A 21,421-nucleotide genomic window follows, 5' to 3' on the forward strand; every position below is an offset into this window, starting at 1 on the left:
CGGCTGCGCAGTCAGTGCGATCCCCCTTCAGCACCGCAACCCGGCCGCTCACTGCAGGAGCACCGGCAGGACTGTCACAGCGCACGGCCGGTTCAGGGACTGCTGCCAGCCCGGCCCTCACAGGCAAGCTCTTCAGTCCTGTGTTTGAGGATGTTTTCCTTTGGCTTAGCTGAACCGCTTACAGGTCTTAATGCGATTTAAAAGCATCTCTTCTGTTGCTGATGAGGTGGTGAGGATACAAGTACCGGCAAGATACCACAATCCCCCCAGGATAGACTATCTGTTGCTGTAGTTGCCACAGAAGTGTCTACATAGGTTTTTTTCAGTCCAGTGTAAGTAGCACTATATAGAGATAGTGCAGCAAATAATTAAGTCTGTTGTTAAAAACCTCTGCCAGTAGTAAGTATACAAATTTTTATTTAGAAAAAAAAATAAAGAAAAAGGGCATTTCCTCTCCTCCTTTTAGGTAGTAAATATATTTCTTGCTGTTCACAGTGGGGGGCAAGTTTTTTGGTTTGTTTTTTGTTTCTTTCTTTTACAGTACAACAGTATATATTTCTTTTCTTAGGGGAGATGTCTTACACCACTGCTGTTTAGTTTTTAATGAAGCTAAAGTTATTTCTGAAGTAACTTCCACTGAGAAACTACTAGAAGTATAACTGTTCTTTCCTGGCACTGAGTGCTTGATCTCTGTACTGACTTCAAACTCAAATGCATCTCCAACACACTGCGAATGGTCTGTGTCTCTCCTCAGATGTGACAGACACTAAAAAGGGACAACACATCAATCCATAAATGCCACCATCACCTTCCACCTTCTGAGATGGAGAAGCTCATATGTTCAATGGAATATTTTGCGTAGAAGCTGGCCACAGAATAATAATGGTTTCCAATATAAAATTTGATACGTACCTAAGGAATTACGAGAATTATACTTTCTTAGAAAAAATCACTTACGCAATGTACATTAATGCATTTCTTCTTAAAACCCACAGTCACAGTCCTGTGGAGATCATGCTCCAGAAACAGGGGGACAGGGTTCCCATCTAAAGTCCAGCAAAGTCAGCTGAAACATTTTGGCAATCTCCAGTAGGCCCTAACAAGCTTTTCAGTTTTAACACCTGAGAAGCTGCAGGGCAAGGCACCACAGGAGTCTATGTGAACTTCCTCATAAACCGGAGTTTTGCATAGGCAATGATAAGGAAGATAACAGTCATGCAGAAGAGAGCCACTATGTTTTCCCACATTGCCCAGCTGGTAGGGGCGATTCCTTGGCTGCACAGGTATGCTTCACCAGAACACCTGCAGAAAAGCATGGGGCACAAGTTCATATTACTGTGTGGTACACATCTTCAGGTAATTACTTTTATTCCTGTTCCACAAAGATCCTTCTACCCTCAACTCTGCCAAACAGGTGATAGAAATAGAGAAACTTCATAACCCATCACCAAATAAAGCTTAAGGGACAAATCTACATCTCTGGTTCTCGTAATTTTTCAGTAGTAATCTAATCATTCTTTATAGATAACTGGCAATTTATGAGCAAACCTCAGAACCACCTTAAACCATGGTAAGTACAGAAGCATTAGTTTTGCACAACAATCACTGGAAGTCCAAAAGCCATGGAAACAGAGCACTGCACTGTTCCCTGCAAAATACTCAGTTTGCCATCTTTCTGGCACATGTCATGAAACACTTGCACTGCTTAAGGTATCAGTAGCCAAGAGTATTTCCAATGGGGCCAAATGGGGCACTGAGAGAGAGATACCTCTGCTCTCTGCTGTACCTGCAGGAAGGTTAATATTTACAAACAAGCTCTGTGGGGGAGGCATGTTTCTGATCACAGGTCTACTGCTTTCCAGCAACTCTGTAGCTGTCCACACATTGCATTCCCATTGTTACGTGACCCTGGATTTGTTTAGGAAAACTGGTCAGTCAGGGCTACGTTATCAAATACAAAACTTAATTTAGTGCATCTGCCTATTTCTTCAAGTAAAGTTTCATCCCTACTTCACTCTTGGGTAACTGTGGAGGTTTACTATATAATCCTAAAATACATTACTTTGGAACATGTTGAGATTGGCTTGTAAGTGGTTATTCTGTGAACAGTATAAAAATTTGACACAGTCAGACTTCCCTTTAAGCGAGTCATCACAATTCAGGCCCAGAACCACCATGAGTTACTTACATTTCCTCTGAAATACTAGGGGGACAACTGCCTGTATCTCCCACAAACACTGTTGCATTTGGATTCTTTTCACCACAGAAGTAGAGATCTCTATACTCATTCACCTGAAGAGCCTAGGGAAAGAGGCAGACACCAGATTTTTGCAGAGTTTGTGGTTTGGGGTATTAAAACTGAAACACTTCAAAGGAACTTGATTATTAGAATACACATACCACCATTCTTGGAATCGTATGTTCATGTTCCTTTTTATTTTCAGGCTCTTAATCACTGCCTTTCTTAGGAACCGCTCCAAGTTCTACATGCAGAGTTTGGTGTCCCAGGCCTTGGCTTCAAAGTTACTTAGCCATGGGTTGCTGTCTTTCCAGCTACAAGTTCCTGTTCATCCACTTTCACCTGGGTCAATCTACTGATCCAGAAAACCATGTGGCTGCAGGCAGACACCCCAGCACCACCACACTGAAGGCGTGGCACAGTCAGCCAAGGCAAGAGGTGAAAGGTTCCCTAGCACTGGCATCCTGCACTCACTGCTACCTCAGAGGACACTTCCACATTGAGTACCGCTGATAAAATACCTCAGTGATACCCAAACAATGAGGTCTCACACATCTCCCACCCTGCACCAGCTCCAGCATTCATTTCAGTCATTTTTACTCAAAGTAGGACACTATTCCTTCCAAAGAGGCTTGGCCAGGATGAAAACAGGAGATGGAAACAACTCCCACCTGTGACCTGCTCTACCTATTTACTGTGTTCCAAGCAGCTGCACCCTTAGATCCTTACCACTCAGAAAAGTCAAATTCCACTTCAGAGGAAGCCACACTGAAGACTGAGACACTTGGGCATTATAGTAAATCCTTTAACCAGCTGTAAATTCATTGGTCTCAGACTGGCCACCCATACAGTAGTGTCTGGAGAGGCTGTATCATATTTTATTTTATTCAAAACCACAGGGATCAACTATTTAGGCTAGGAATTAGTGCCTCACTGGACAGTTTGCTCTGCTGCTGTCCAAGCAGCACTAATTCTGTAGCACAAAGTGTTTTTTCAGTCTCTGAGACTTCCAGCTCTCACACAGAGTTCTAACTTTTGCTTCTATTTTGAGGCTGGCTGGTTTGTTCTCTTTTTTACTATGTTCATGCAATGAAACAAACCAAACCTGGCTTTTTAGAGAACTTCACTTTATACTCAAAGCCTCTCCAGGAAGCAGCAGTGTGGCTACATTACTCAGAGGAGACCAATGCTACTTTCTACTCACAGTGAGGCCGTATCGGGGGATGCTGAAGTACTTGAGCCAGTTCAGCCAGCCCATTACTGAAGGGAGGTTCACTAAGAGGCCTGAAAAGATCTGAAATAGAACCCAAGAGATTGATGAGTCACAAACTCTGTTTACTGCAAATAATACCATTCCTGCACAGATGCTGCAGTTCCCAGCAGAGGTGCCCTGGGATTGATGGACCTACTACTGTTGTCATGCCTGTACCCACCGACATGGGTTGGAGCCTTGCAGCACTCCCAGGCTGCTGACCCAACAGCATACCCAAGTACTTCAGCTGAACTGCTTGCAAAGAGGTCAGAAAGGTTTTTTACATCCACATGTGGGCTAAGAAGCATGATCACAACTTCTTACTCAGGAGGACTGTCCTATGGTAGAGCTAGCCAGAGGCTAAAGAGGGATGACTGGGAGATAAAAAAGTGGAGAATCAAAAATGAGAAGAACGGGGAACTTGGGGTGTTATTGTTTCAGTCTTCCCCTCTGTCCTACATCTTTCATCCATGCTTTCTCTTGTCTGGAAAAAGATTTGCTTTTACTTCTTAGCACAAGCAGTCTTCACAGCTAAACATGACACTTCAGCCTCTGCTTCATCACAAGTGATCTTGTGCTTACTCCACTGACTTTCACTCGTGACTGTCACTCCTTATATACTGTGACATAACTCAATGTACATCAGCTGCCCTTGACTACACATGCACACTTCTCACCCACAGCAAGAAGTTGAAGCAGGATACTATTACTTGGCATATTGCAAAAGCAGATTGAATTGCAAATCAAGGAATAAGGGATGGACTGTGGCTCAGAGTATGCACACAGACAGTGACCAGGAATCACCTAACAAGAAGTATGTAACTTGGTAGGTCTCACAGTCAAGAAGTTCCATCACCAGCACCACCTCTTTGAAAAAGAATTCACAGCTCTCATGAGTAGTCAAGATTCCTCTCTCTCTTGTTCTCTTCCTTAAAAAATTGGGGAAGAGTATTGAAGTAATTTCTTGAACCCAAGGGCAATACTGAATTAAAAAAAGAGAGGGTTTTCAACTTCTAATCCCACTTAGGCAGCAAAAATTAATGCAAAAAAATCAACAGATCTGAAGTTTATTTCAGGACTTTTTCCTTTTAAATGATCTAGTTGACCACTTATATTTCTAATACTGGAAATGCAAGATTTTTTTTAAATCCATCTTTGTAAGGACAATTTAATAAAAACAAACAACACTTGTTTGGGGCACACTGTTTGCAAAGTTCTGGTGGCATCACAACTACTGAACTGCACCTGAGCAGTGATCTGACCCTTAGACTACAAGCTGGCAGAAGTATATCTTTGACCCTATAGTGACCATAAAATCACAAGCAAGGGGCTGACATGCCACTGGACTATGGATAGTTTAGCCTGCCTAGGGCTAGCTCAACCCAATCCTCTCAGCTGGTCTCAGCTTTTTGCTCCCCTCCAGGAGGAGTGCACACCCCCTTATATACTTACAAGCATCAGGACAAAACAAATAGTGATGAGCAGATTGGCCACAGCCACCACATCCATCCCAGCACTGATAGCCAGGGACATGGCTGTGGCAGTGTAGGACACCAGTACCAGAGTCAGCATGAAGAAGAAGAACCGCCCTGCAACAGCTTGGTATCCTGTCAACAAACAGAAAGGTAAGAGTCCAGTAAACAACCACATTATGAATTCCAGAGAGGAATCCTATACAAGACAGGCATGTCAGGAAGGAAAACCAACTTTGGAGTTGGCAGGAACTATGCATGCTTCAAAGGCCCACAGAGCATTACCAAAACACGTTGTCGGGCAGGTCCCTGTCTTAGATTGCTGCTGTCTCTGTCCCTGCCCCAGAGTCCTCCAAAGTTATGATGCCAAGCACTTAAATCAGTTGAAGGTTCAAGTAGTAGTATGTTATAGATACAGGAATTAAGCTCTGGCTATGTCAGAAATCAAATGTGTTGGAAGACGACAGGTTCAATGAAAGCATCAATTCTTTACCAATCATCCAGTAACTGATGCATGAGAATATGATGGCTGGAGTAGTTCTCATGGGCAGCAGATCTCCTATCATCAAGGCCAGGAAGTAGGCAGACACACGGTAATATCCACTGGTGTACTGATGGCTGCGAGGACAGGAAGGAGGGGAGTTGTACAGGTTTAGAGTTTCTGTGGGAAGCGGGCTCAGAGTGCATGTTTGGTTTATCCTGATTTGTTTTCTGCTCTTTCTGCCACTGACTCCTCTCTATGGAAATTGCTCATATTCTCTGTGCTCTCCCTGATCACTCTGTAAAGTAAGGGCTGATCTGTCTCACAGACCCTGCAGTCAAACTGACACCCCTTCCATAAAAAGTGAATGAAAGGCTGTGTGACTGCTGTGTAAAATACCAGAAAAAATCTCCTAAATCTCTTTTCAAAGAAAAAGATCCTTAACACAAGAGCACAGGGAAGCGTTAGACTGCTATAAACTGGAGGAACACTTCATCTGCTGCTAACTCATATAGCTGCTTCCAGGGAAGAAGGAATGATACCCAACAATGGGAAAACACCTTTGGAACATCAACCCAGTTCACAGGGCAATTAAATGTCATTATGATTGTTTTGCTGCTTAATGGAGCTCATGAAAAGATGCTTTAACTGGTGAGGTGCCTAAATCCCCATTGACATAGCTGGTAAACTACACTGAGAAGCAGGGCAGACTAGCAAGAAATGGCAGCTTGGGGGAATTTCACTCCTGAGCAGTTGTTAGGATCAATACTAAGCTGCTCTGAGCAGCCTGTGGGTGGACATGTACATTCCAGGCATAAATCTCCAGTTTCCTCTTTACTGCATAGGATCTGTCTCTTGCCCTTCCACTGCATGAGGTGGAGGCGCCTCCAAACGACACTTTCAACATGTATGTATATATACATGTATGTATACTGTATCTACATGCATTTACACACAGATACACACATACAAACACATATATATATGTATATATATAAAAATATAAAGAATAATTATACAGATATTATACATAATATTATAAGTAAAGTAATATGCAGTAACTATATATAATTACATATTAAAGTAATTATTTATAACAAGAATGTAATAACTGAGCACATCCTTTTAAACAGAGGGATGCGCTTGATTATTAGCAAGCTCTTGTAAGCCAGACAGCAGCCCCCTTCATCTGAGCATCCCTTGCAAAGTTTTTCCAGGAATTCTCCCTTCATTTTTGCACAGTCTTGCCATTTTAGGACCATTGCAAGACAGTCTTTCAACCCTTGTGAGCAAGAGGGCAGGAAGGGTTCACAGTCTGCAGGATTCACATGCAGACTTCAAAACCAGCTGTTACCAGAAGTGGGTTGGAAAACCAGCTCCAGTAAACTGTCACACAGCAAGCAAGTAAAAGCATTTCCTCCTTCCCACAGCTCTTAGCATTTCAGCTCCCTGCTCTATAGACTAATTTAGCATTACTATTACAATCTGATGTTGCAAGGGAGCAATGAAGTCTTTGGTGGTAATAATTTTGTTTAGCGTGTAAGATACTCCCCCATCTTGTTCCAGGGTATGAGACCGTCCAAGTGCCTTACTACTTACACAAATAGTTTCTTGTCTCTGATGAATAGCTCAATTGCAGAGACACTGGAAAAACACTGGTTTGTGGTGACAAAAAACAAGGATCCAACCCTAGAAGGCAAAACAGAACACTGCAACAGCGAGGGAACAACCAGATCAAACACTGTCAGCCTCAGACATCATCATACCATCAAGTCAGTGCTTTTCTCTGTCCACAGAATGGATATTTAATTGTGCTACTGTAAATCTTAGCTGTATCCTTTATCTTTCCTTTTACATCCCCTTTGTACTTATGTGCAAGCCTGGCAGAACTGTGGCCCCTTTAGGAACCTTTGCAATTCCATGCTGCAGTGCTCTGAGGCTTGTGAACCCAACCCTCCTTGGGTCCAAGTGGATCCCAAGGCCTTCCTTCCCTGTGCCTCAAACCTGACTGCTACAGATAGAAAAATGAGCAAAGCTGTGGCTTTTCATCTTACCGATTCTGAATGCCACTTCGGTCCAGTTTTACACCAAAAAAGATAGCACCCACAACCAAGGCTAGAATTACAGTCACTGCAATCTGGAAGTGGAAAGAAGAAAGGAAAAAGGAAGTCCTTCAGATAAGTAAAAAAGTTAGGAACTAACATTAAGTCATCTGCAGGGTTTAAGATTCACACCTGCCTAAAGCCTTGCTCTTGGTGAGGCAATGTATACCTATGACACACACAATTCAAATCCTTATGAGTTTTTCAGATTTTATCCTCTTCACTTTCCTACTTTGTTCTTTGGCTAGGAGAGTTTAGCAGAAACACTCTTATAGAATAACCGAGTTTAAAATTTAAAGTGAGGCACAAAATTAACATCACCCTAGAAGATCCCCATGTGAACCAGAGAATGGAGCACTTTATGCCCTCCCCAAACTTCAGTGCAGTAGTCCTTAGCTAAACTAAACCAGAGGTTTTTTCCAAAGGCCACAAAGGTAGCTGAGCATCTCACTCCACTTACATGGCAGTGGCACAGGACTTTTCTGTTTCCCCATCTGCCTTTGAAAACAAGAGTCTGTCCTACAAACTGCAGATCATGGGACTGAGAGCAGCAAGAGTCTGAGACTTTTAGCAATTGTTACCTACTTGTGCAATGGAGGCCTGTGGGTTCCTGATGAGATTTTTCAGGGAACGCTTGGACACCCAGTACAGCTGAGTGAGGAATCCATTTGCATAGGTAATCTCATGCTCCTGCTTGGATAGTCTCTGCTTGCTTCCCCGTCCAAGCTCCACTTTCCCCAGTGCTTCCTTTGTGCTCTGATACAGGCTGGAGCTGAGATATTTCTGGTGCAGCACATCTACCACACTGCTATCCACGTTGTCTTCTGCCACTCCATTTTCACTCCTCACTTCTGAGTGAGAAAAACAAGATACGGCTTGTGATTCCCTATCAACCTGACCTTCAGATATGGCCCATCAATATGCTTAGCAGTTCTGGAGGCTGAAGAAAGGCAGAAATGCCCAGAGAATTTGAGTTGTTCAAGCCTCTAGCTCTGAGTTTAGGAGGACAGCTTGAGTGAAAGGTTTTTCCTGCATTTTTAATCGAACCTAGCTAATCTGCCCATTCCTTCTGGCACAAAACAGTCATACTCTTAAAACAAGGCACCAGAAAACCTTTGTTTCATTGAATTTGGGCAAAATCAATGTTTGCTCTGATTCACATTACTGAAAAGTGCTTTACAAAATCTGTTCCCTTATAATCCTTCAGTCAACGATGTACTACAGTATCCCCAAACAAGTATTTCCAAACATTTCACTCACTATATTGCTAGAGAATTTGTCCTCTAATAGTTCCAGTCTTTTTCACTGTCCTGTAAATCCATCACTCCCTAGCCTATCTACCTTGGCTTCTCTGCAGCAGCCTCTTACATGACTGAAAACTTCTGTCAGCTGCCTCTTGAGACTAAGCAGATCTAGTTTTTCCAGTCTTTTCCACATAGGGTTGTTGTTTTTATTTTTGATATTTGTCATTGCTCTCCTATAAAACTGAAGTGAAAAAAAATCTTAAAAGTTTTCTGAGCTCTTTAAAGAAGAACAAAGTATATATATTAGTAGGAAAAATAAAAAGATAATGAAATGCTCTTAGGCTCAAGGAAACCCAGAGAATAAGAGCTTGCCATCACCACATACAATTTCCCTTCTACACTAGCCAGCAGTGGATTTCTCCTTCACAATTTACCTTTTTCTGTGTCCACAGGTCTGTGATCTTCCTTGCTTGCTGCCACAGCAGTTGAATCACCATTTATGACATCGAGGAAGAAGTCAGCTGGATTGTTGAAGGGTTCACATTCATATCCTTAAAAAAAAACCAGAACAGACCAAACCAAAACCACACATGCAACGTGTTTGTATTGCACAGAGCACACCTTAGAAGGTTAGGTCTAATACCGTATCACCTTTCCATAACCCTGCTACCAGAAGGCTTCACTGCTTTTTTTTAAGTGCTACTTTACAGCAGTAGATTGACAGGACTTAGGAGGTGGTGAATCCAGGGTATCTAAAGAGTTTGAAAGTTGCTTATTCACTGATTTTAGGTGAGGAGAAGGCTCTAACTTGCTTCTACACAGCTCAGTATGGACAACTCTTGCCTCCTTCTCAGTGCTGTTTAACCATATCCCACTCTGAAAGACACACAGTTCCTCAGCAGAGGTTCCTGGATGTCTCTTCTACAGACTCAGATACTTCTTCCAGAGACTCAATTCTTGCTGTTGTTTCCCTGGTCACAAGGATGAGGAAGGGCTGTCCAAGAGCAGCTTCTTATATCATTCTAACTATGGGACAAGGAGGAAATTAAAAACAAACAAACCGAAAGATGCTTCTACAGCTTCCCTGAGAGAAAGGAAGTGAGCTACTAAGAGGAGGAGCAGAAGTACTGACACTGGTTAAAGCACCTCCCTTAAAGTCAGGGAAAGCTTACAGTCTAATGTGTCCATGGTTGCATCTACAGACTGGAAGTTCACTCCACATTCTCTGTTCATTATTTTCAGACATCTTCATCCTGCTTACTTGGAGAGAGGGCAGCCACCCAACAGTGCAACTATTAACCCATCTTAAGACACCGTAATTCTGTTTTCTTGGTTGTCCATCTGCATTCAGTCCAGAGCATATTTTTGGATCAATTTGTACAGATTGCTGCCAATCTGCAGGCTGTGGTTCAAAAACCACTAGATCTGCCACCGAGACCTGGTACAACTACAAGTATTACCTTGTCTGTTGGACATCATGCTTCTACATGTCCAACTGATTCTTGGTTTTTGTCCTCATGCAGGGCAAAACAAAGGCAAGAGAGAGCCATGCTCTCATCTGAAAATTTTTGGGTTTCTCATTCTGTCTTTTTTCTAACATAACACTGCTCAGACTGTATGTGTACAGTCTCTAACATCTTAGTGATAGAGAAGCATGGGATGGTTATCCCATGCTAGGGTAAGAATTTACACACAGATTTAACTCATGAGCCAGTTGCTTTTGCTCTTGGCATGGAAGACTTACCAATAGAACTGAAGTACTCCAGGGCTTGCTTTGCAGGACCATGGTACAGCACCTTTCCCGAAGCCAGTAATGTCAGACTGTCAAACAGCTTGAATATGGAATAGCGGGGCTGATGGATGGAAAATATGATGGTTCTCCCTCTTCTTGAGAGCCTGAAACAGAAACAAACCATCTCTTAAGTACACCACACTTTGAATTTCAGGAAGGCAAACCCCAAGTATCCAAATCCAAGACAAATACTTCGCAACTTCTCAGGGTCTTGACCCACAAAAACTGTCGTTTCCCCTTCTCTGTCACTGTGTCAGATGCTGTCTGCAAGACCTTCAAGATAGCACCCATCATTACAGGAGACCATCACTGCAGTCCAGGTAGCCAGAGTATGATGTTGTCTGTAGCTAGCAAAGCCTGAGGCCACAGCTGTGTATAAACCCTCCTTACATGTTTTTTACACCAGATCTCAACCTGACTACTGTGCTCCATGGCAGCACCAGGCATTACTTAGCAGGCTGTGTAAGTCTGGCCAGCTGAGATTCCTCTTAGGTCTTTTGCTGAAGATTTACTCTAAAGAAAAATCAAAACAAGTGTCCCTTGAGGTTTGTCAGATGCTCTTTCAAGTGCTTTAGCACTGATGCCCAGCAAGTACCCTTGACAACCAAAGACCTATATCCACAAACAGCAGAGCAAAGTGACCCCCAGAAGCAAAACCAGACAACATGCCGCAAACCCAGGAGGAGGACTGGAAAGTCATTCTCATTAAATAAGCCTTCTTTGTCTTCCTGGCATGCAACGTTGTTCTAATTGTCAGAAGACAGTTCATCTCCTAAACACTGGACACTGAGGGTAAATCTGCGGGTGAAGTCTTAGATCTGAGTTCAAGACTGTTATCGGGGGGGGCCTTTGTAATAGACTCAGATGGAAAGCCAAGAAATTATGATTGCAAGGCCGGACCTTCCAGTCCACCCCTTGTTGTGGCAAAGGGAAGCTGTCCAAGCTACATCTGCTTTTTGGGCTCCAATCCAATGCTTGCTGTGGAAAGATTCCCATAAGCTTAAAAAGGCTTTGGAAAAGACCCAAACAAATCATTTACTACCACTTCTGAGTCTATTTGTCTAGCTATTAAAAAAACAACAACAAAAAAAAGGAGCATTAGCTACTCAGTCATAAGAACATTCCTTTTTTTACTAATGAGTTGACAACCAAATTGCAACACAGCCCTGAAGAACTGATTCTTACTTCTTCAGAAGGATGAGTACTGCATTGGCTGTGCTGGCATCAAGGCCAGTTGTCGGTTCATCCAGAAAAAGGACTGGTGGCTCTGTGATGAGCTCCATCCCAATGTTGGTTCTCTTCCGTTCCCCTCCGGACACTCCCCGGATCAATTCAGTTCCTACCTGCAAGCAGAAGAAATCAGGTACTTGCAACAAGACCCAGTCAGTACATGCTCTGGAGTTGTGAGCTTTCCACATCCAGCAGCTGTTTTCATTTTCAGAGTCCCTTTAACGAACTCTAGGGCCAGCAGCAGGTGAGTTCGACTCAGTGTGAGGGACTGTGTAGCAGTAAGCTGAGCCTGATTTTCAGAGGTATCAGGTGCCTTATAACTTCAGGGAACAAGGATGACACTGACAAGGAAGAGACAGAATGAGGCCACAACATTCAGAGGAGGCATTGGTGTGTGGGGATGCCTTTTGTTGGTAGCTTGCCTGTTAATACAAGAGCTGCACAGAACTTTTCTATCACAGACCAGTCTTCCATCCCTCAGAGCTTTCAGAAATGAGAAAACAATTTCCTCGTCTTGTCCCACAAAGCCAGGAAGTGACTGAACAACTTTCCAAGATGCAATGACTAAGCGACTCCTTCCCTTCTGAATTTATACAACATGCTGGACATGGTTCAAAACCTTCCCCTTTTAGTAGCAAATACAAATACCTCTCTCCAAGCTCCCTCCTGAGCTGGAGACTGATTTCTTGCATGCAGTATGGTTTAGTCAGGTTCCTGTTTAGCTTCCTGTAACTGCACTACATACACCATACAGCCCAGAGATAAGCAGCTCAGCTTCCAGAGGTAGTATGATTTCTGAGAAAGGTGTTCTCGCTGCTCACCTTAGCATCAGCCACTTTGCTTAATCCCAGCTCATTGATTATCTGGGTGACTCGCTCTTCCTTCTCTTTAATGCTGATGGAGCTGGGGAGACGCAGCGCAGCAGAGAATTGCAGGTTCTCCCTCACCGTCATTGTGCCCATGACAACATCATCCTGAAAGTACAAATGGATGGACAGTTGGAAAAACTCCTCAGCTGCCTGAGTGGGCACCAGAGTCCCTTAGTGGCAGTCACTAGATCAGCTTTTTGCAGACCACAGTGGAACATGGACTGAAGGACAACTCCCCTTTCAAATTTTACATGACATGAAATTCAAAGTCCTTCAGTAGCAACCAAGGGGAGAATGCAGCTCTGCAGGACCCACAGCTTACACCAAGCACCACCTCAGCCTGCTTTCAGGCTGAGAAGTTCAAGTGCAGACACTGCCACTTTGTACTGCATATGCATTCTATTTACTAGCCAAAGCGAGGCAGAGCAGGCAGTCATTTTGTACAGTTCAACTTCTGTCAGTCCAGTTGGAGCCAAAGGACGTTGCTAGTACTCAGTGTTCAAGGTAGAGACACTCAGGGCATCACCCTGGTCAGCTCTGCTCCCAGTTACAAGCCACACCTTGTTGTGGTCCAGAGCACCTGCTGAGTTCAGCTGCCAACAAGGAGCTTTCCCCAGCTCCTCACTGGCAGCAGCTTCTCAGAGAAGCAAGAATATCGCACCAAGACGCTCCTGATTTTTTCTATGTCTTAACTATGTGTATCTCTTGGACCTAAGACTTTTTTCTAAGGGATACCCCTTTACAAAACTTCCAACAGTTGTGCACTTTGAGGGGGAATCAAATCTATCCACCTGACAGACCTGGGCAGCCTACAGCAACCTGCAACAACCATGAGCCAAACAGAGATTTATCATCAGGTCCATCCAGAGCTCCATGCCTCTCCATCACCCCACTCCGATATTTGTACCAATTCTGTATCCTACCACATGATGAGGAAAAGGGCTGCAACACTGGGTAGCTGCTGGGAAATATGCCTGTTACATCAGGCATCTTTGGAAGACATCCCCTAAGCTGCAGGGCAGCAGATTCTTGCCTGCTTTGGGACACTGCCCACATCAGACGTAGTGCATCAGTAGCACAAATGATACACCAGTCAACCATGTTTGGCATGGGAGTTAACAGAGGAAGACAAGAATGTGCTGCTTTGCTGCCAAAGATGGTTTTGGCATTTCATACCTTCCCCTCCCTTCCCACAACCCCCCAGTCTCTGACCCTAGCCTCCCATTCTCCACTCTCAGATCCACCAAAACAACTACACTGGAAACTAAACTGTGAATTTAAGCTTAATACCAAACATAACCAACAGTGGTATGACACATTCGCTCTCACAGCATGAATGCAGAGACCACCAGCAGTTTTATGGGGATAACATATGACTTAGCACGCGTATATGCTTATCTGCACAAAACTGGTTCTATAATTATGTATGTATTTAGGACTTAAGTGTTGTTTGTAGTTTTTGGTCCATCTTTATCGAGCCGGGGAGTACTGCATGGGGTGAGAACAGGGAGAGACCATTTAATGTTTCACCAAGTTGCTTATCATTTTAAGGTTATGTTTGGTTGCTTTGGACATTTGAGAGACAAATGTCTCAAACTGGGACCACTTGCAAGAAACTTACAGGCTATTCATCAACCACTGAGGATGTGGGGATCTTTGACCTCCAGGATCAAGATTCAGCACCAGTCTCATCCCACAGATCCTCCCAGAGCCCCACAGCTGGCAGTTTTCAGCTGCCTATGTCACATCTGCCTGTAGTCAGAACCCTGGATGGTTTCCAGATTCGGCTGCTCATATGGCTGCCAAGAATCCCCTTCTCCCCAAGTTCCCCAGGGCTTTGAGGGTCTATTATTGGTCCAGGCCTCCACCCACTTCCGCAGATTCAGCTGGCTTTTCCTGTCTCCGAGTGGAATGAACCTCTGTCACAGCCAGCTAGAATCAGAGGAAGAACAGCAGGGATCTACTTATTTCCTAGAATTATTGTCTGATAGTTTGAAGGTACTTCTGCCAGCTAGAACTGCTTCTGAGTTTAACAACAAGAGCTTTTGGGTGTCACGGGTTTTTTTCCTCCTTTTTTTAAAAATCTTTGCTAGCTTTTCAGGGCAGAGCCCAAAGGACAAGTCACAGCAGCCCAGCAGTTTGGGCATCCATGTGGCCGTGGGAAGACAAAGACCTCTGTGCTTGACTAAGCTAGAGTAACAGTTGGATCTTCTTGTCTTCCATATCCCAGATAAAAACTGAATAGTGTAATAGCTGAGTTATCAAATTAGGCTCTGTAGGGATCACTGAAAATTACTGCTAAACTAGTAGTTCCTGCTTTCCTCATCTTAAGTGGTCTTCCATCCCAAGGTCTCCCAGGCCTTGCAGAAAGCAGTTACTCACCTGCACAACGTATCCTGAGATGCACTTGAAATTTGGAGGTTGTGGGATGCCATCTATAAGCACTTCTCCAGACAGACCTGCTGGGTCCTTTCTGGCAGCCAGCACATCTAGGAGACTTCAGACAAACACCAGGCATTAGGTTTTGCAATAACTGTTGCTTTTACCCTTGACTGGGTAAGAACCATCAGCCAGCACTGAGTTACAGCCTGCTCTCAGCATGCTGCAAACCAGAGGGCACAGGAAGGGGCTTCCCCTACTCTGCAGGCTTTAGCTCTTTGTACAGAAAGTCTGGTGTACATCCAGGATTTTCCAGCACACGGTGTGCCACAGCAGTATGGCAGTGTACAGACACGCACAATTCACAACAGTCAACCCCCCACAGACATAAACTTGGTCTGTGTATTTATAGATAACCTCAAATGCACAGGGACAAAAGCACCCTGCTGAGTCGTTGCAGGCTGCTCTCCAGCCAGGGGAGCACAAAACTAACTCCTTTGATCTCAAGGAAATTAATCCATATGGGCATAAACAAGACTAGAGTTACGATTAATGCTATAAGGTAATTTTTTTTCAATGTATCACTGGATCCTCCTTACTGCCAATGCAGAGGCCAGCATGTTTGCCAGCTAAGTAAACTGCCCTGATGAAGTGCTGCTCTTGAAAGCATCCTGATTAACCAGCAGTCTCCTTAGAAAAGAAGATCAATGGTTACCACAAAAACACACCTGTGTGAACTCTGGCCATATTTGAGAGTGTCTGACATTCTTACAGTCAGAGAGTGACAAAGACCTCTCTGACCACAGGAGAGAAAACAGCATTAGCACTGGATGGAGATAGTCTACATGGTATTTCTGTGTGCCTTCATCCAAACAACTCAAGCACATGTGCAGTCCCACCAGCAGGCCAAGTTGGGGTAAGGATCCAGAGCATCCTACAGACTGCATTCCTGTCAGTTATCAGAGAGGGGTCTGGCCTAGCAGCTTCAAGGAAGTCTTGTTGCAGTGAGTTCAGAGGGAGTGTCATCTGCCATGCCCCAGGGGAGCTTGTACCCCATTCCCACCCTGTTACCAGTCAGGACAGAGCCCACATCTGAGCTCCAGTCACCCCAGTTCTGCCTGGTATCTTAAGTCAGGCCACCACCAAAGATGACTGCAGTACTACAGAGCACCAACTGGAGTAGATGGGGTGTGACACAGTCACAGTGCAAGAACTTCAGCAAAGCTGACAGAGGGCAGGAGGTCAAACTGTATCACCAGATTTCTCACAGGCATGCAAAGGTCTAATCCTGCAGATCCCTCAAATCTCCCCCAACCCTCAGAATCCCAAATATACTTTGAACAGCTGACTGTCCATTTAAAGGAGCAGAAGGTACTCACGAAGATTTCCCACTCCCTGTTGGCCCCAGGATAGCATTCAAGCCTGGTTTCATAATGCCACTGGAAGAAGGAAAGAGTTGTTTATAAATAAGGACATTTACAAGGACCATCCATATGCAGCTTTTAGTAGAGGTGAGGTGTGAACAAAATGCCGTTGAAAGGAAAACTTCAGAGATTAAAAACTTCTTAAATCTGAAATCAATAAGCATTTTTCCTTTCTGTCCCAGACTGCCAGTCAGAACAGAATCAGAACTGGACATAAAAAGCAATCCACAAAAGACAGAAATTAAGTGTCTTCCCTGCTGAGCTGGGTCTTGAAAAGAAGCAACAACTGCTCTCTATTGCTCATTTCCTCTGACTGCACCTTGAACCATAGCTAAGGGAACCCTCAGATCTTCTGGCAGAAGAGTTCACAAAAGTTTGGTCCTAATTTGTTCAGATCAATAACTGAAACTGCTTCAGTTATATTCCAGCTATTTTGCCTAAAAGCAAATCAAAGTGCTCACATGAACTGCTGACTGGCAGGAGGGCAGTCATTTCTGTACCAGCACAGCTGGATCTGGAAGGTGACATGAGGTCACTGGTTCACAGCAGCAGATTAATTCCTACCCTCTAGTATTTCATTTAAGCAAACACTTACTTAACATTATGAAGGATCTTCTTTTCCACAGTTTTCCGTTTACAAAGGAATCCACTGGACTGCTTAACAGAGTACTGGATGTTATGGAAACTCACAACGGAGCCCCGAGGACATCGCAGGGACTCCTGTGTTGGAACAGAACGTTGAAAATTGCCTGCTCCTTCTTCTTCTCCAACAGAAATAATGCTGTGATCAAATGTGTCTGACATCATGTCCTTGTTACACAGGTCAAGCTCCACTGCATGGAGGTTTTTGAGGTCACTATTGTTTTGAGCAGTTCCCATCTGTTGAGACAAAGAACACAGAAACACGAAGGAAGGAGACATGTGAACAAAAATTTCTCCAGAAAGTGTCTTGGAAAAGCAAGTTCATGCACACCACACCAATCAATACACATGCCAAGTTTCCAAAAGGATGGACATCCGCACCGGAACACATCAAGGAGTCCCCAAAGGCACGGAAACCCACAGATTTAGAACTAACCTTTAAGAACAAGAAGTATGTTCTTGAACTAAATGAGGCTTGCTCAAAGGGCATCTAAGGAGGCAAAAACAAGTTCACCTATGATGGTGACTGTCTTTTGCAACACAGTCGGGACTATAAATGGAAGCTGTTATCACTTAAAGAGACTCAAGCCCACGTTCTTCAGTCATAGCATGCTTATCCCGCTACCACCCAAAAAAAGCCAGCAGAGAAAGCCTATAAACGAATCCATGTGAAGAAACACAGCAAGAAAAATGGCTGTGTTTATTGAAAATGAAGGCCAGTCACATGCATCTTGTTTGCTGCACAAGTTTGTTCCAGAGATGTCAATGTGATTAAATTAACAATTACACATGCTAAAAATTTACTGTGATGCTGGGAAAAGCCAAGGTGCTCACCAGGTTAAAAGAGTAAGGAGAAAGACCTGTCCACAAAGACATCCATTGCTAGTTTCTTGAATTTTGTGAGAAGGTAGAGGTATCCCACCAACTACCCCCCTCCCACCATCTGCACTTCTTTCCTCCCAGGACTGAGAGGGTGATAACTAGCAGGACCACCACTACAGCAGTAGTAGATTTCTCAGGGAGTCACCCTATTAAGAAACTGGAGCTACAAAAGACAGGTTTAAAGAAATGGGAATTGTTCTTTCCTCTCTGCCTCTTCCTATCACTGAAAGCTCAACAAGTTGCACAAGTTTTTTTCCTGTATAAGTAAAATAAAAATGGTGGGGAAAAGGGTTGTTTAGTTTCGACCCAAACTGAACTATAAAGCTGTTCACCCCAAGGAAAGCCTTGCTTATGGGAAACAACATAGGGTATGCTGGTTACATCAGCAAGAGATGGCTTACACACTTGAAAGGTTGCACAACAGATGATGAGAAAAAAAAAAAAAAACTAACAAGATGACACTGACACCAAGGACAAGGACCTTGTTAGACTTTTGAACATTTTTCTTGTATCTGTCCTGGCTAGGTTCTGTTGCTTAGTTCATCGTACACCCTTTTATGCAGATTTTTATAAAGATACCAATTAGCACTGGCAAGCTAAACCACAAGCGTGTGTGTGCACGGACGGCAGGAGGACGAGAAAAGCCTAGCAGCGGCTACAGGTAGGCTCGGGCTGCAGCAGCACCTCACCAGCAGCGCCCCTCTGTCTCCCACCCACGCCCCACGGGCCGGCTTCGCCACTAAGCCAGAGCCGCGACCCGACCCGGCCGACCACGCTCCGCTCCGCTCCCCCATCCCGGCCCGCCCGCGGCGCAGCCCCGGCCCCGCCAGCAGCGCTGCCCGGCCGCCCCCGGCCCGGCCCGCGCCGTTACCTCGCGGCTGCCGCGGCGCTCGGGGTGGCGGCGGCTCTGGCCGCAGCGCTGCCTTGGCGGCGTTTTATAAGCGGGTCCGAGCGGCGGGTTACATAAAGCGGCGCCGGGGAGTGCCGGCGGTGTCACGCAAACCCCGCCGGTCGCGGGCGAAGGCGGCGGTGATGGAGCCCCGCTCCGCGGGCGGCGCGACCCCCGGGGCGGTGCCGGCGCCGCGCGGGGCCGAGCCCGGCTGTGCGAGGGCCGCGCTGCGGAGCGCTGCCCCCGCCGGCGGCGCTGGGCCCGGGGCGGCGGCACGGAGCAGCCCCCGTGTGCCGGGGTGCCGGGCTGCCGGCGCTGTCAGCCCGCCTTCCCGGGGCGGGGAGAGCAGCGGGGCAAAGCCGCGGTGTTCGCTCGCTGGGAGCCCCCGACGCGGGCAACGGGCGTCGGACACGAGGAGCCCCGTGAAATGCCCGCGGCCCCGGCGCACCCCGGCACGGGAGGGACGGTCGGGGAGTGGGAGGCAGCGCCCACTCTCCCTCCAGCCCTCCCACCTCCTGGAAAGGTCATCACACCCCGGGGTATGGGTCCAGTCCAGCCGGGTCAGCTGGGGCCATTGGCAGCCCTAGCAGCCCCTTCCCAGGGTGACACTGCCACTCTGATCTCACCCTTCCCGAGGCAGTGTGCTCCTTGGTGGGCTCAGAGGTGGTCAGAACAGCCTGTCCATCAGGTTGCCTCTCTGTGCTGCCATGTGTTCCCAGCTAGGAGAACGTGTGAAAGCAGGAATATCGGATTTCCTTCAGTTCGTGGTCAAGCCGCCTCCTTGTCTTCCCACTCCTAAGCACTATTGTCTTTATAAATAAGCTGTATCTCCCCAGGTTCCTTGATGCTGTGAATGGCGGAAAAGCCCAATTTTATGGTTTATAAATATGATTTATGGCAAAGCTGTCAAGTCATCCTATTAATTGCCTCTGGTTTGAGTTCCCTCTGCAGCTCGGTACAGCATTGCTTTTTTTTCTAGCTACAGCTTTTGCTAGATCAATTTAAGGCTCAGGTAGGCTAAAGTATACCTCTAGCTATTCAATTAATAATAAAAACTCCAAAGGCTCACCCCTCCCTTCTCCAACACCTGCCTCCCTCTGGGTATGTTGATATACTCAATGCCATTGCTGCATTAGGTGGAAGACACCCACGTCCTATGAAACTGCATTGCTCTGCAGGGCTGTCAGGAGTCAGCAGGTGGGTTTATGGGGGTATTGAAATAGCCCTAGAGATCCATCAGAAGAGTAGGTTTTGCCATAGGTACACCCAAGGATCAGGCTTGCTGAATGTTCTCTTCAGTCACTCTGTGGGTCAGAAGTGAATTTGAGTTCATGTTTCCTATGTGATTTAACTTCCTCTTTCGAGGAAAATCTGCCTACACTGAAGACTTTTGCCCTAGTGTTTCACCAAGCATGCACATCTCTGTCTCCAAAAATATTTCAATCCTAAATACTCACTACCCCTCAACAAGCTGCAGTCAATCTTCTCTTGTCATGTGCCTGGGACAGTGAGACAAACAGAGCCTGTGTGTTGGGAACAAAGGTGAGCATTTTCTGAGTCATGAACTTGCTGCTCCACATAGTGCCTGCACAGTGGTGCAGGAGAACAACTCGCTCAAGGAGCACAATTAAAAGTTCAGGTTGCTCTTGACAGCTTCAGTTACACATCTGCTCCTCAGACAAAGGTGCTAAGTGCCTTCATGCTGGTAATTCTGGGAAACACTACTGCTCCTCCCACACTTCATGGAATGGAAAATCCACTTCTCTCTCCCCTGTGCCTAAGCTCATCCCAATGACAAAGAAATAAGCAAAGACCCCAGATATGGGAAGGAACTAAATCTGCCAAATACAGGATCTGGCTGGAGGCTCTGGCTTTTCCCTAGCCCATTCTTCAAGCAGCAGTCTTCTGGGCTTCTTCAAGGAGAGCCTGTTTCATCTCCCACCCCAATTAGGAGTATTTTTTCAACTCTATGATGTTACTAGTCCAGTTGATCTAGCTCATACTGTTGCTGAGGGAGGTTTCTGTCAGTACAGGGACAGAAAACAGTGGCCAGGGCTGTAGTTATTCAAGACAAATACTCACAACAAGCCTGATGACAGCCTGATGTTACTATACTTTTCTCTTGCCCATCACTCTGTAGGCTGGTAGGTGCCAGCACTGCTTTGTGCTCCTCATCCACTGAGAGGGGCATTTGCCCTGTGAACTGTCAGGCTTTACTGCAGATTGAAGGATGTGGTCTTCACAGGAAGACACCAAAAGCATTAGCCCAGTGTAAAGCCCTAGAAAGCACCAGGCTACAAGCCCTGGTGCTTTTACTGAATGACATTAAACAAATAATGCTACAGGCTTCAAATTGGTATGTTGTGATAGCAAGGAAAGAACAGCCTGGGTCATGTTTCAGATCTCATGCAGATTTTAGCACAGGTTTGAGATCTTTGCTCTTGCTCCTTGGCTCCTGCTGCCTTGAGCCTCTGATTTGGCTGCCACTACAGGGTTGCAGAGCAGGAGGGACCATGATACCATC

General features: G+C 45.4%; 1 protein-coding gene across 2 annotated transcripts; it reads right to left on the reverse strand.

Moving 5' to 3' along the window:
• Nucleotides 1-393: 393 nt before the first annotated feature.
• LOC116447306 (broad substrate specificity ATP-binding cassette transporter ABCG2-like) lies at nt 394-19,664 on the reverse strand. Of its 2 annotated transcripts, none has more exons than XM_032116403.1 (16): nt 19,524-19,664; nt 17,080-17,363; nt 16,440-16,499; nt 15,064-15,178; nt 12,634-12,786; nt 11,768-11,925; nt 10,535-10,686; nt 9,225-9,341; nt 8,132-8,397; nt 7,499-7,581; nt 7,044-7,133; nt 5,457-5,581; nt 4,944-5,098; nt 3,444-3,533; nt 2,189-2,301; nt 394-1,302 (listed from the first exon to the last, which is right to left on the reverse strand). In XM_032116403.1, the coding sequence occupies exons 2-16, from the start codon at nt 17,361-17,363 to the stop codon at nt 1,155-1,157; spliced, it is 2,109 nt and encodes a 702-aa protein (XP_031972294.1). In that variant the 5' UTR covers nt 19,524-19,664; the 3' UTR covers nt 394-1,154. The 2 variants fall into 2 exon arrangements, with proteins under 2 accessions (XP_031972294.1, XP_031972293.1); XM_032116402.1 differs by lacking the exon at nt 19,524-19,664 and adding an exon at nt 18,880-19,081.
• Nucleotides 19,665-21,421: the final 1,757 nt, after the last annotated feature.

The sequence above is a fragment of the Corvus moneduloides genome, chromosome 8 (assembly GCF_009650955.1).
Source record: "Corvus moneduloides isolate bCorMon1 chromosome 8, bCorMon1.pri, whole genome shotgun sequence".
Taxonomy (NCBI): domain Eukaryota; kingdom Metazoa; phylum Chordata; class Aves; order Passeriformes; family Corvidae; genus Corvus; species Corvus moneduloides.

Coding starts and splice junctions, on each gene's coding strand:
- LOC116447306 (XM_032116403.1), bottom strand. CDS start 17,363: ATGGGAACTGCTCAAAACAATAGTGACCTCAAAAACCTCCATGCAGTG. Junction 10,687..11,767: donor GTACTCATCCTTCTGAAGAA/GTAAGAATCAGT, acceptor TTTCTGTTTCAG/GCTCTCAAGAAGAGGGAGAA. Junction 7,582..8,131: donor CACAGGCCTCCATTGCACAA/GTAGGTAACAAT, acceptor TTCCACTTCCAG/ATTGCAGTGACTGTAATTCT.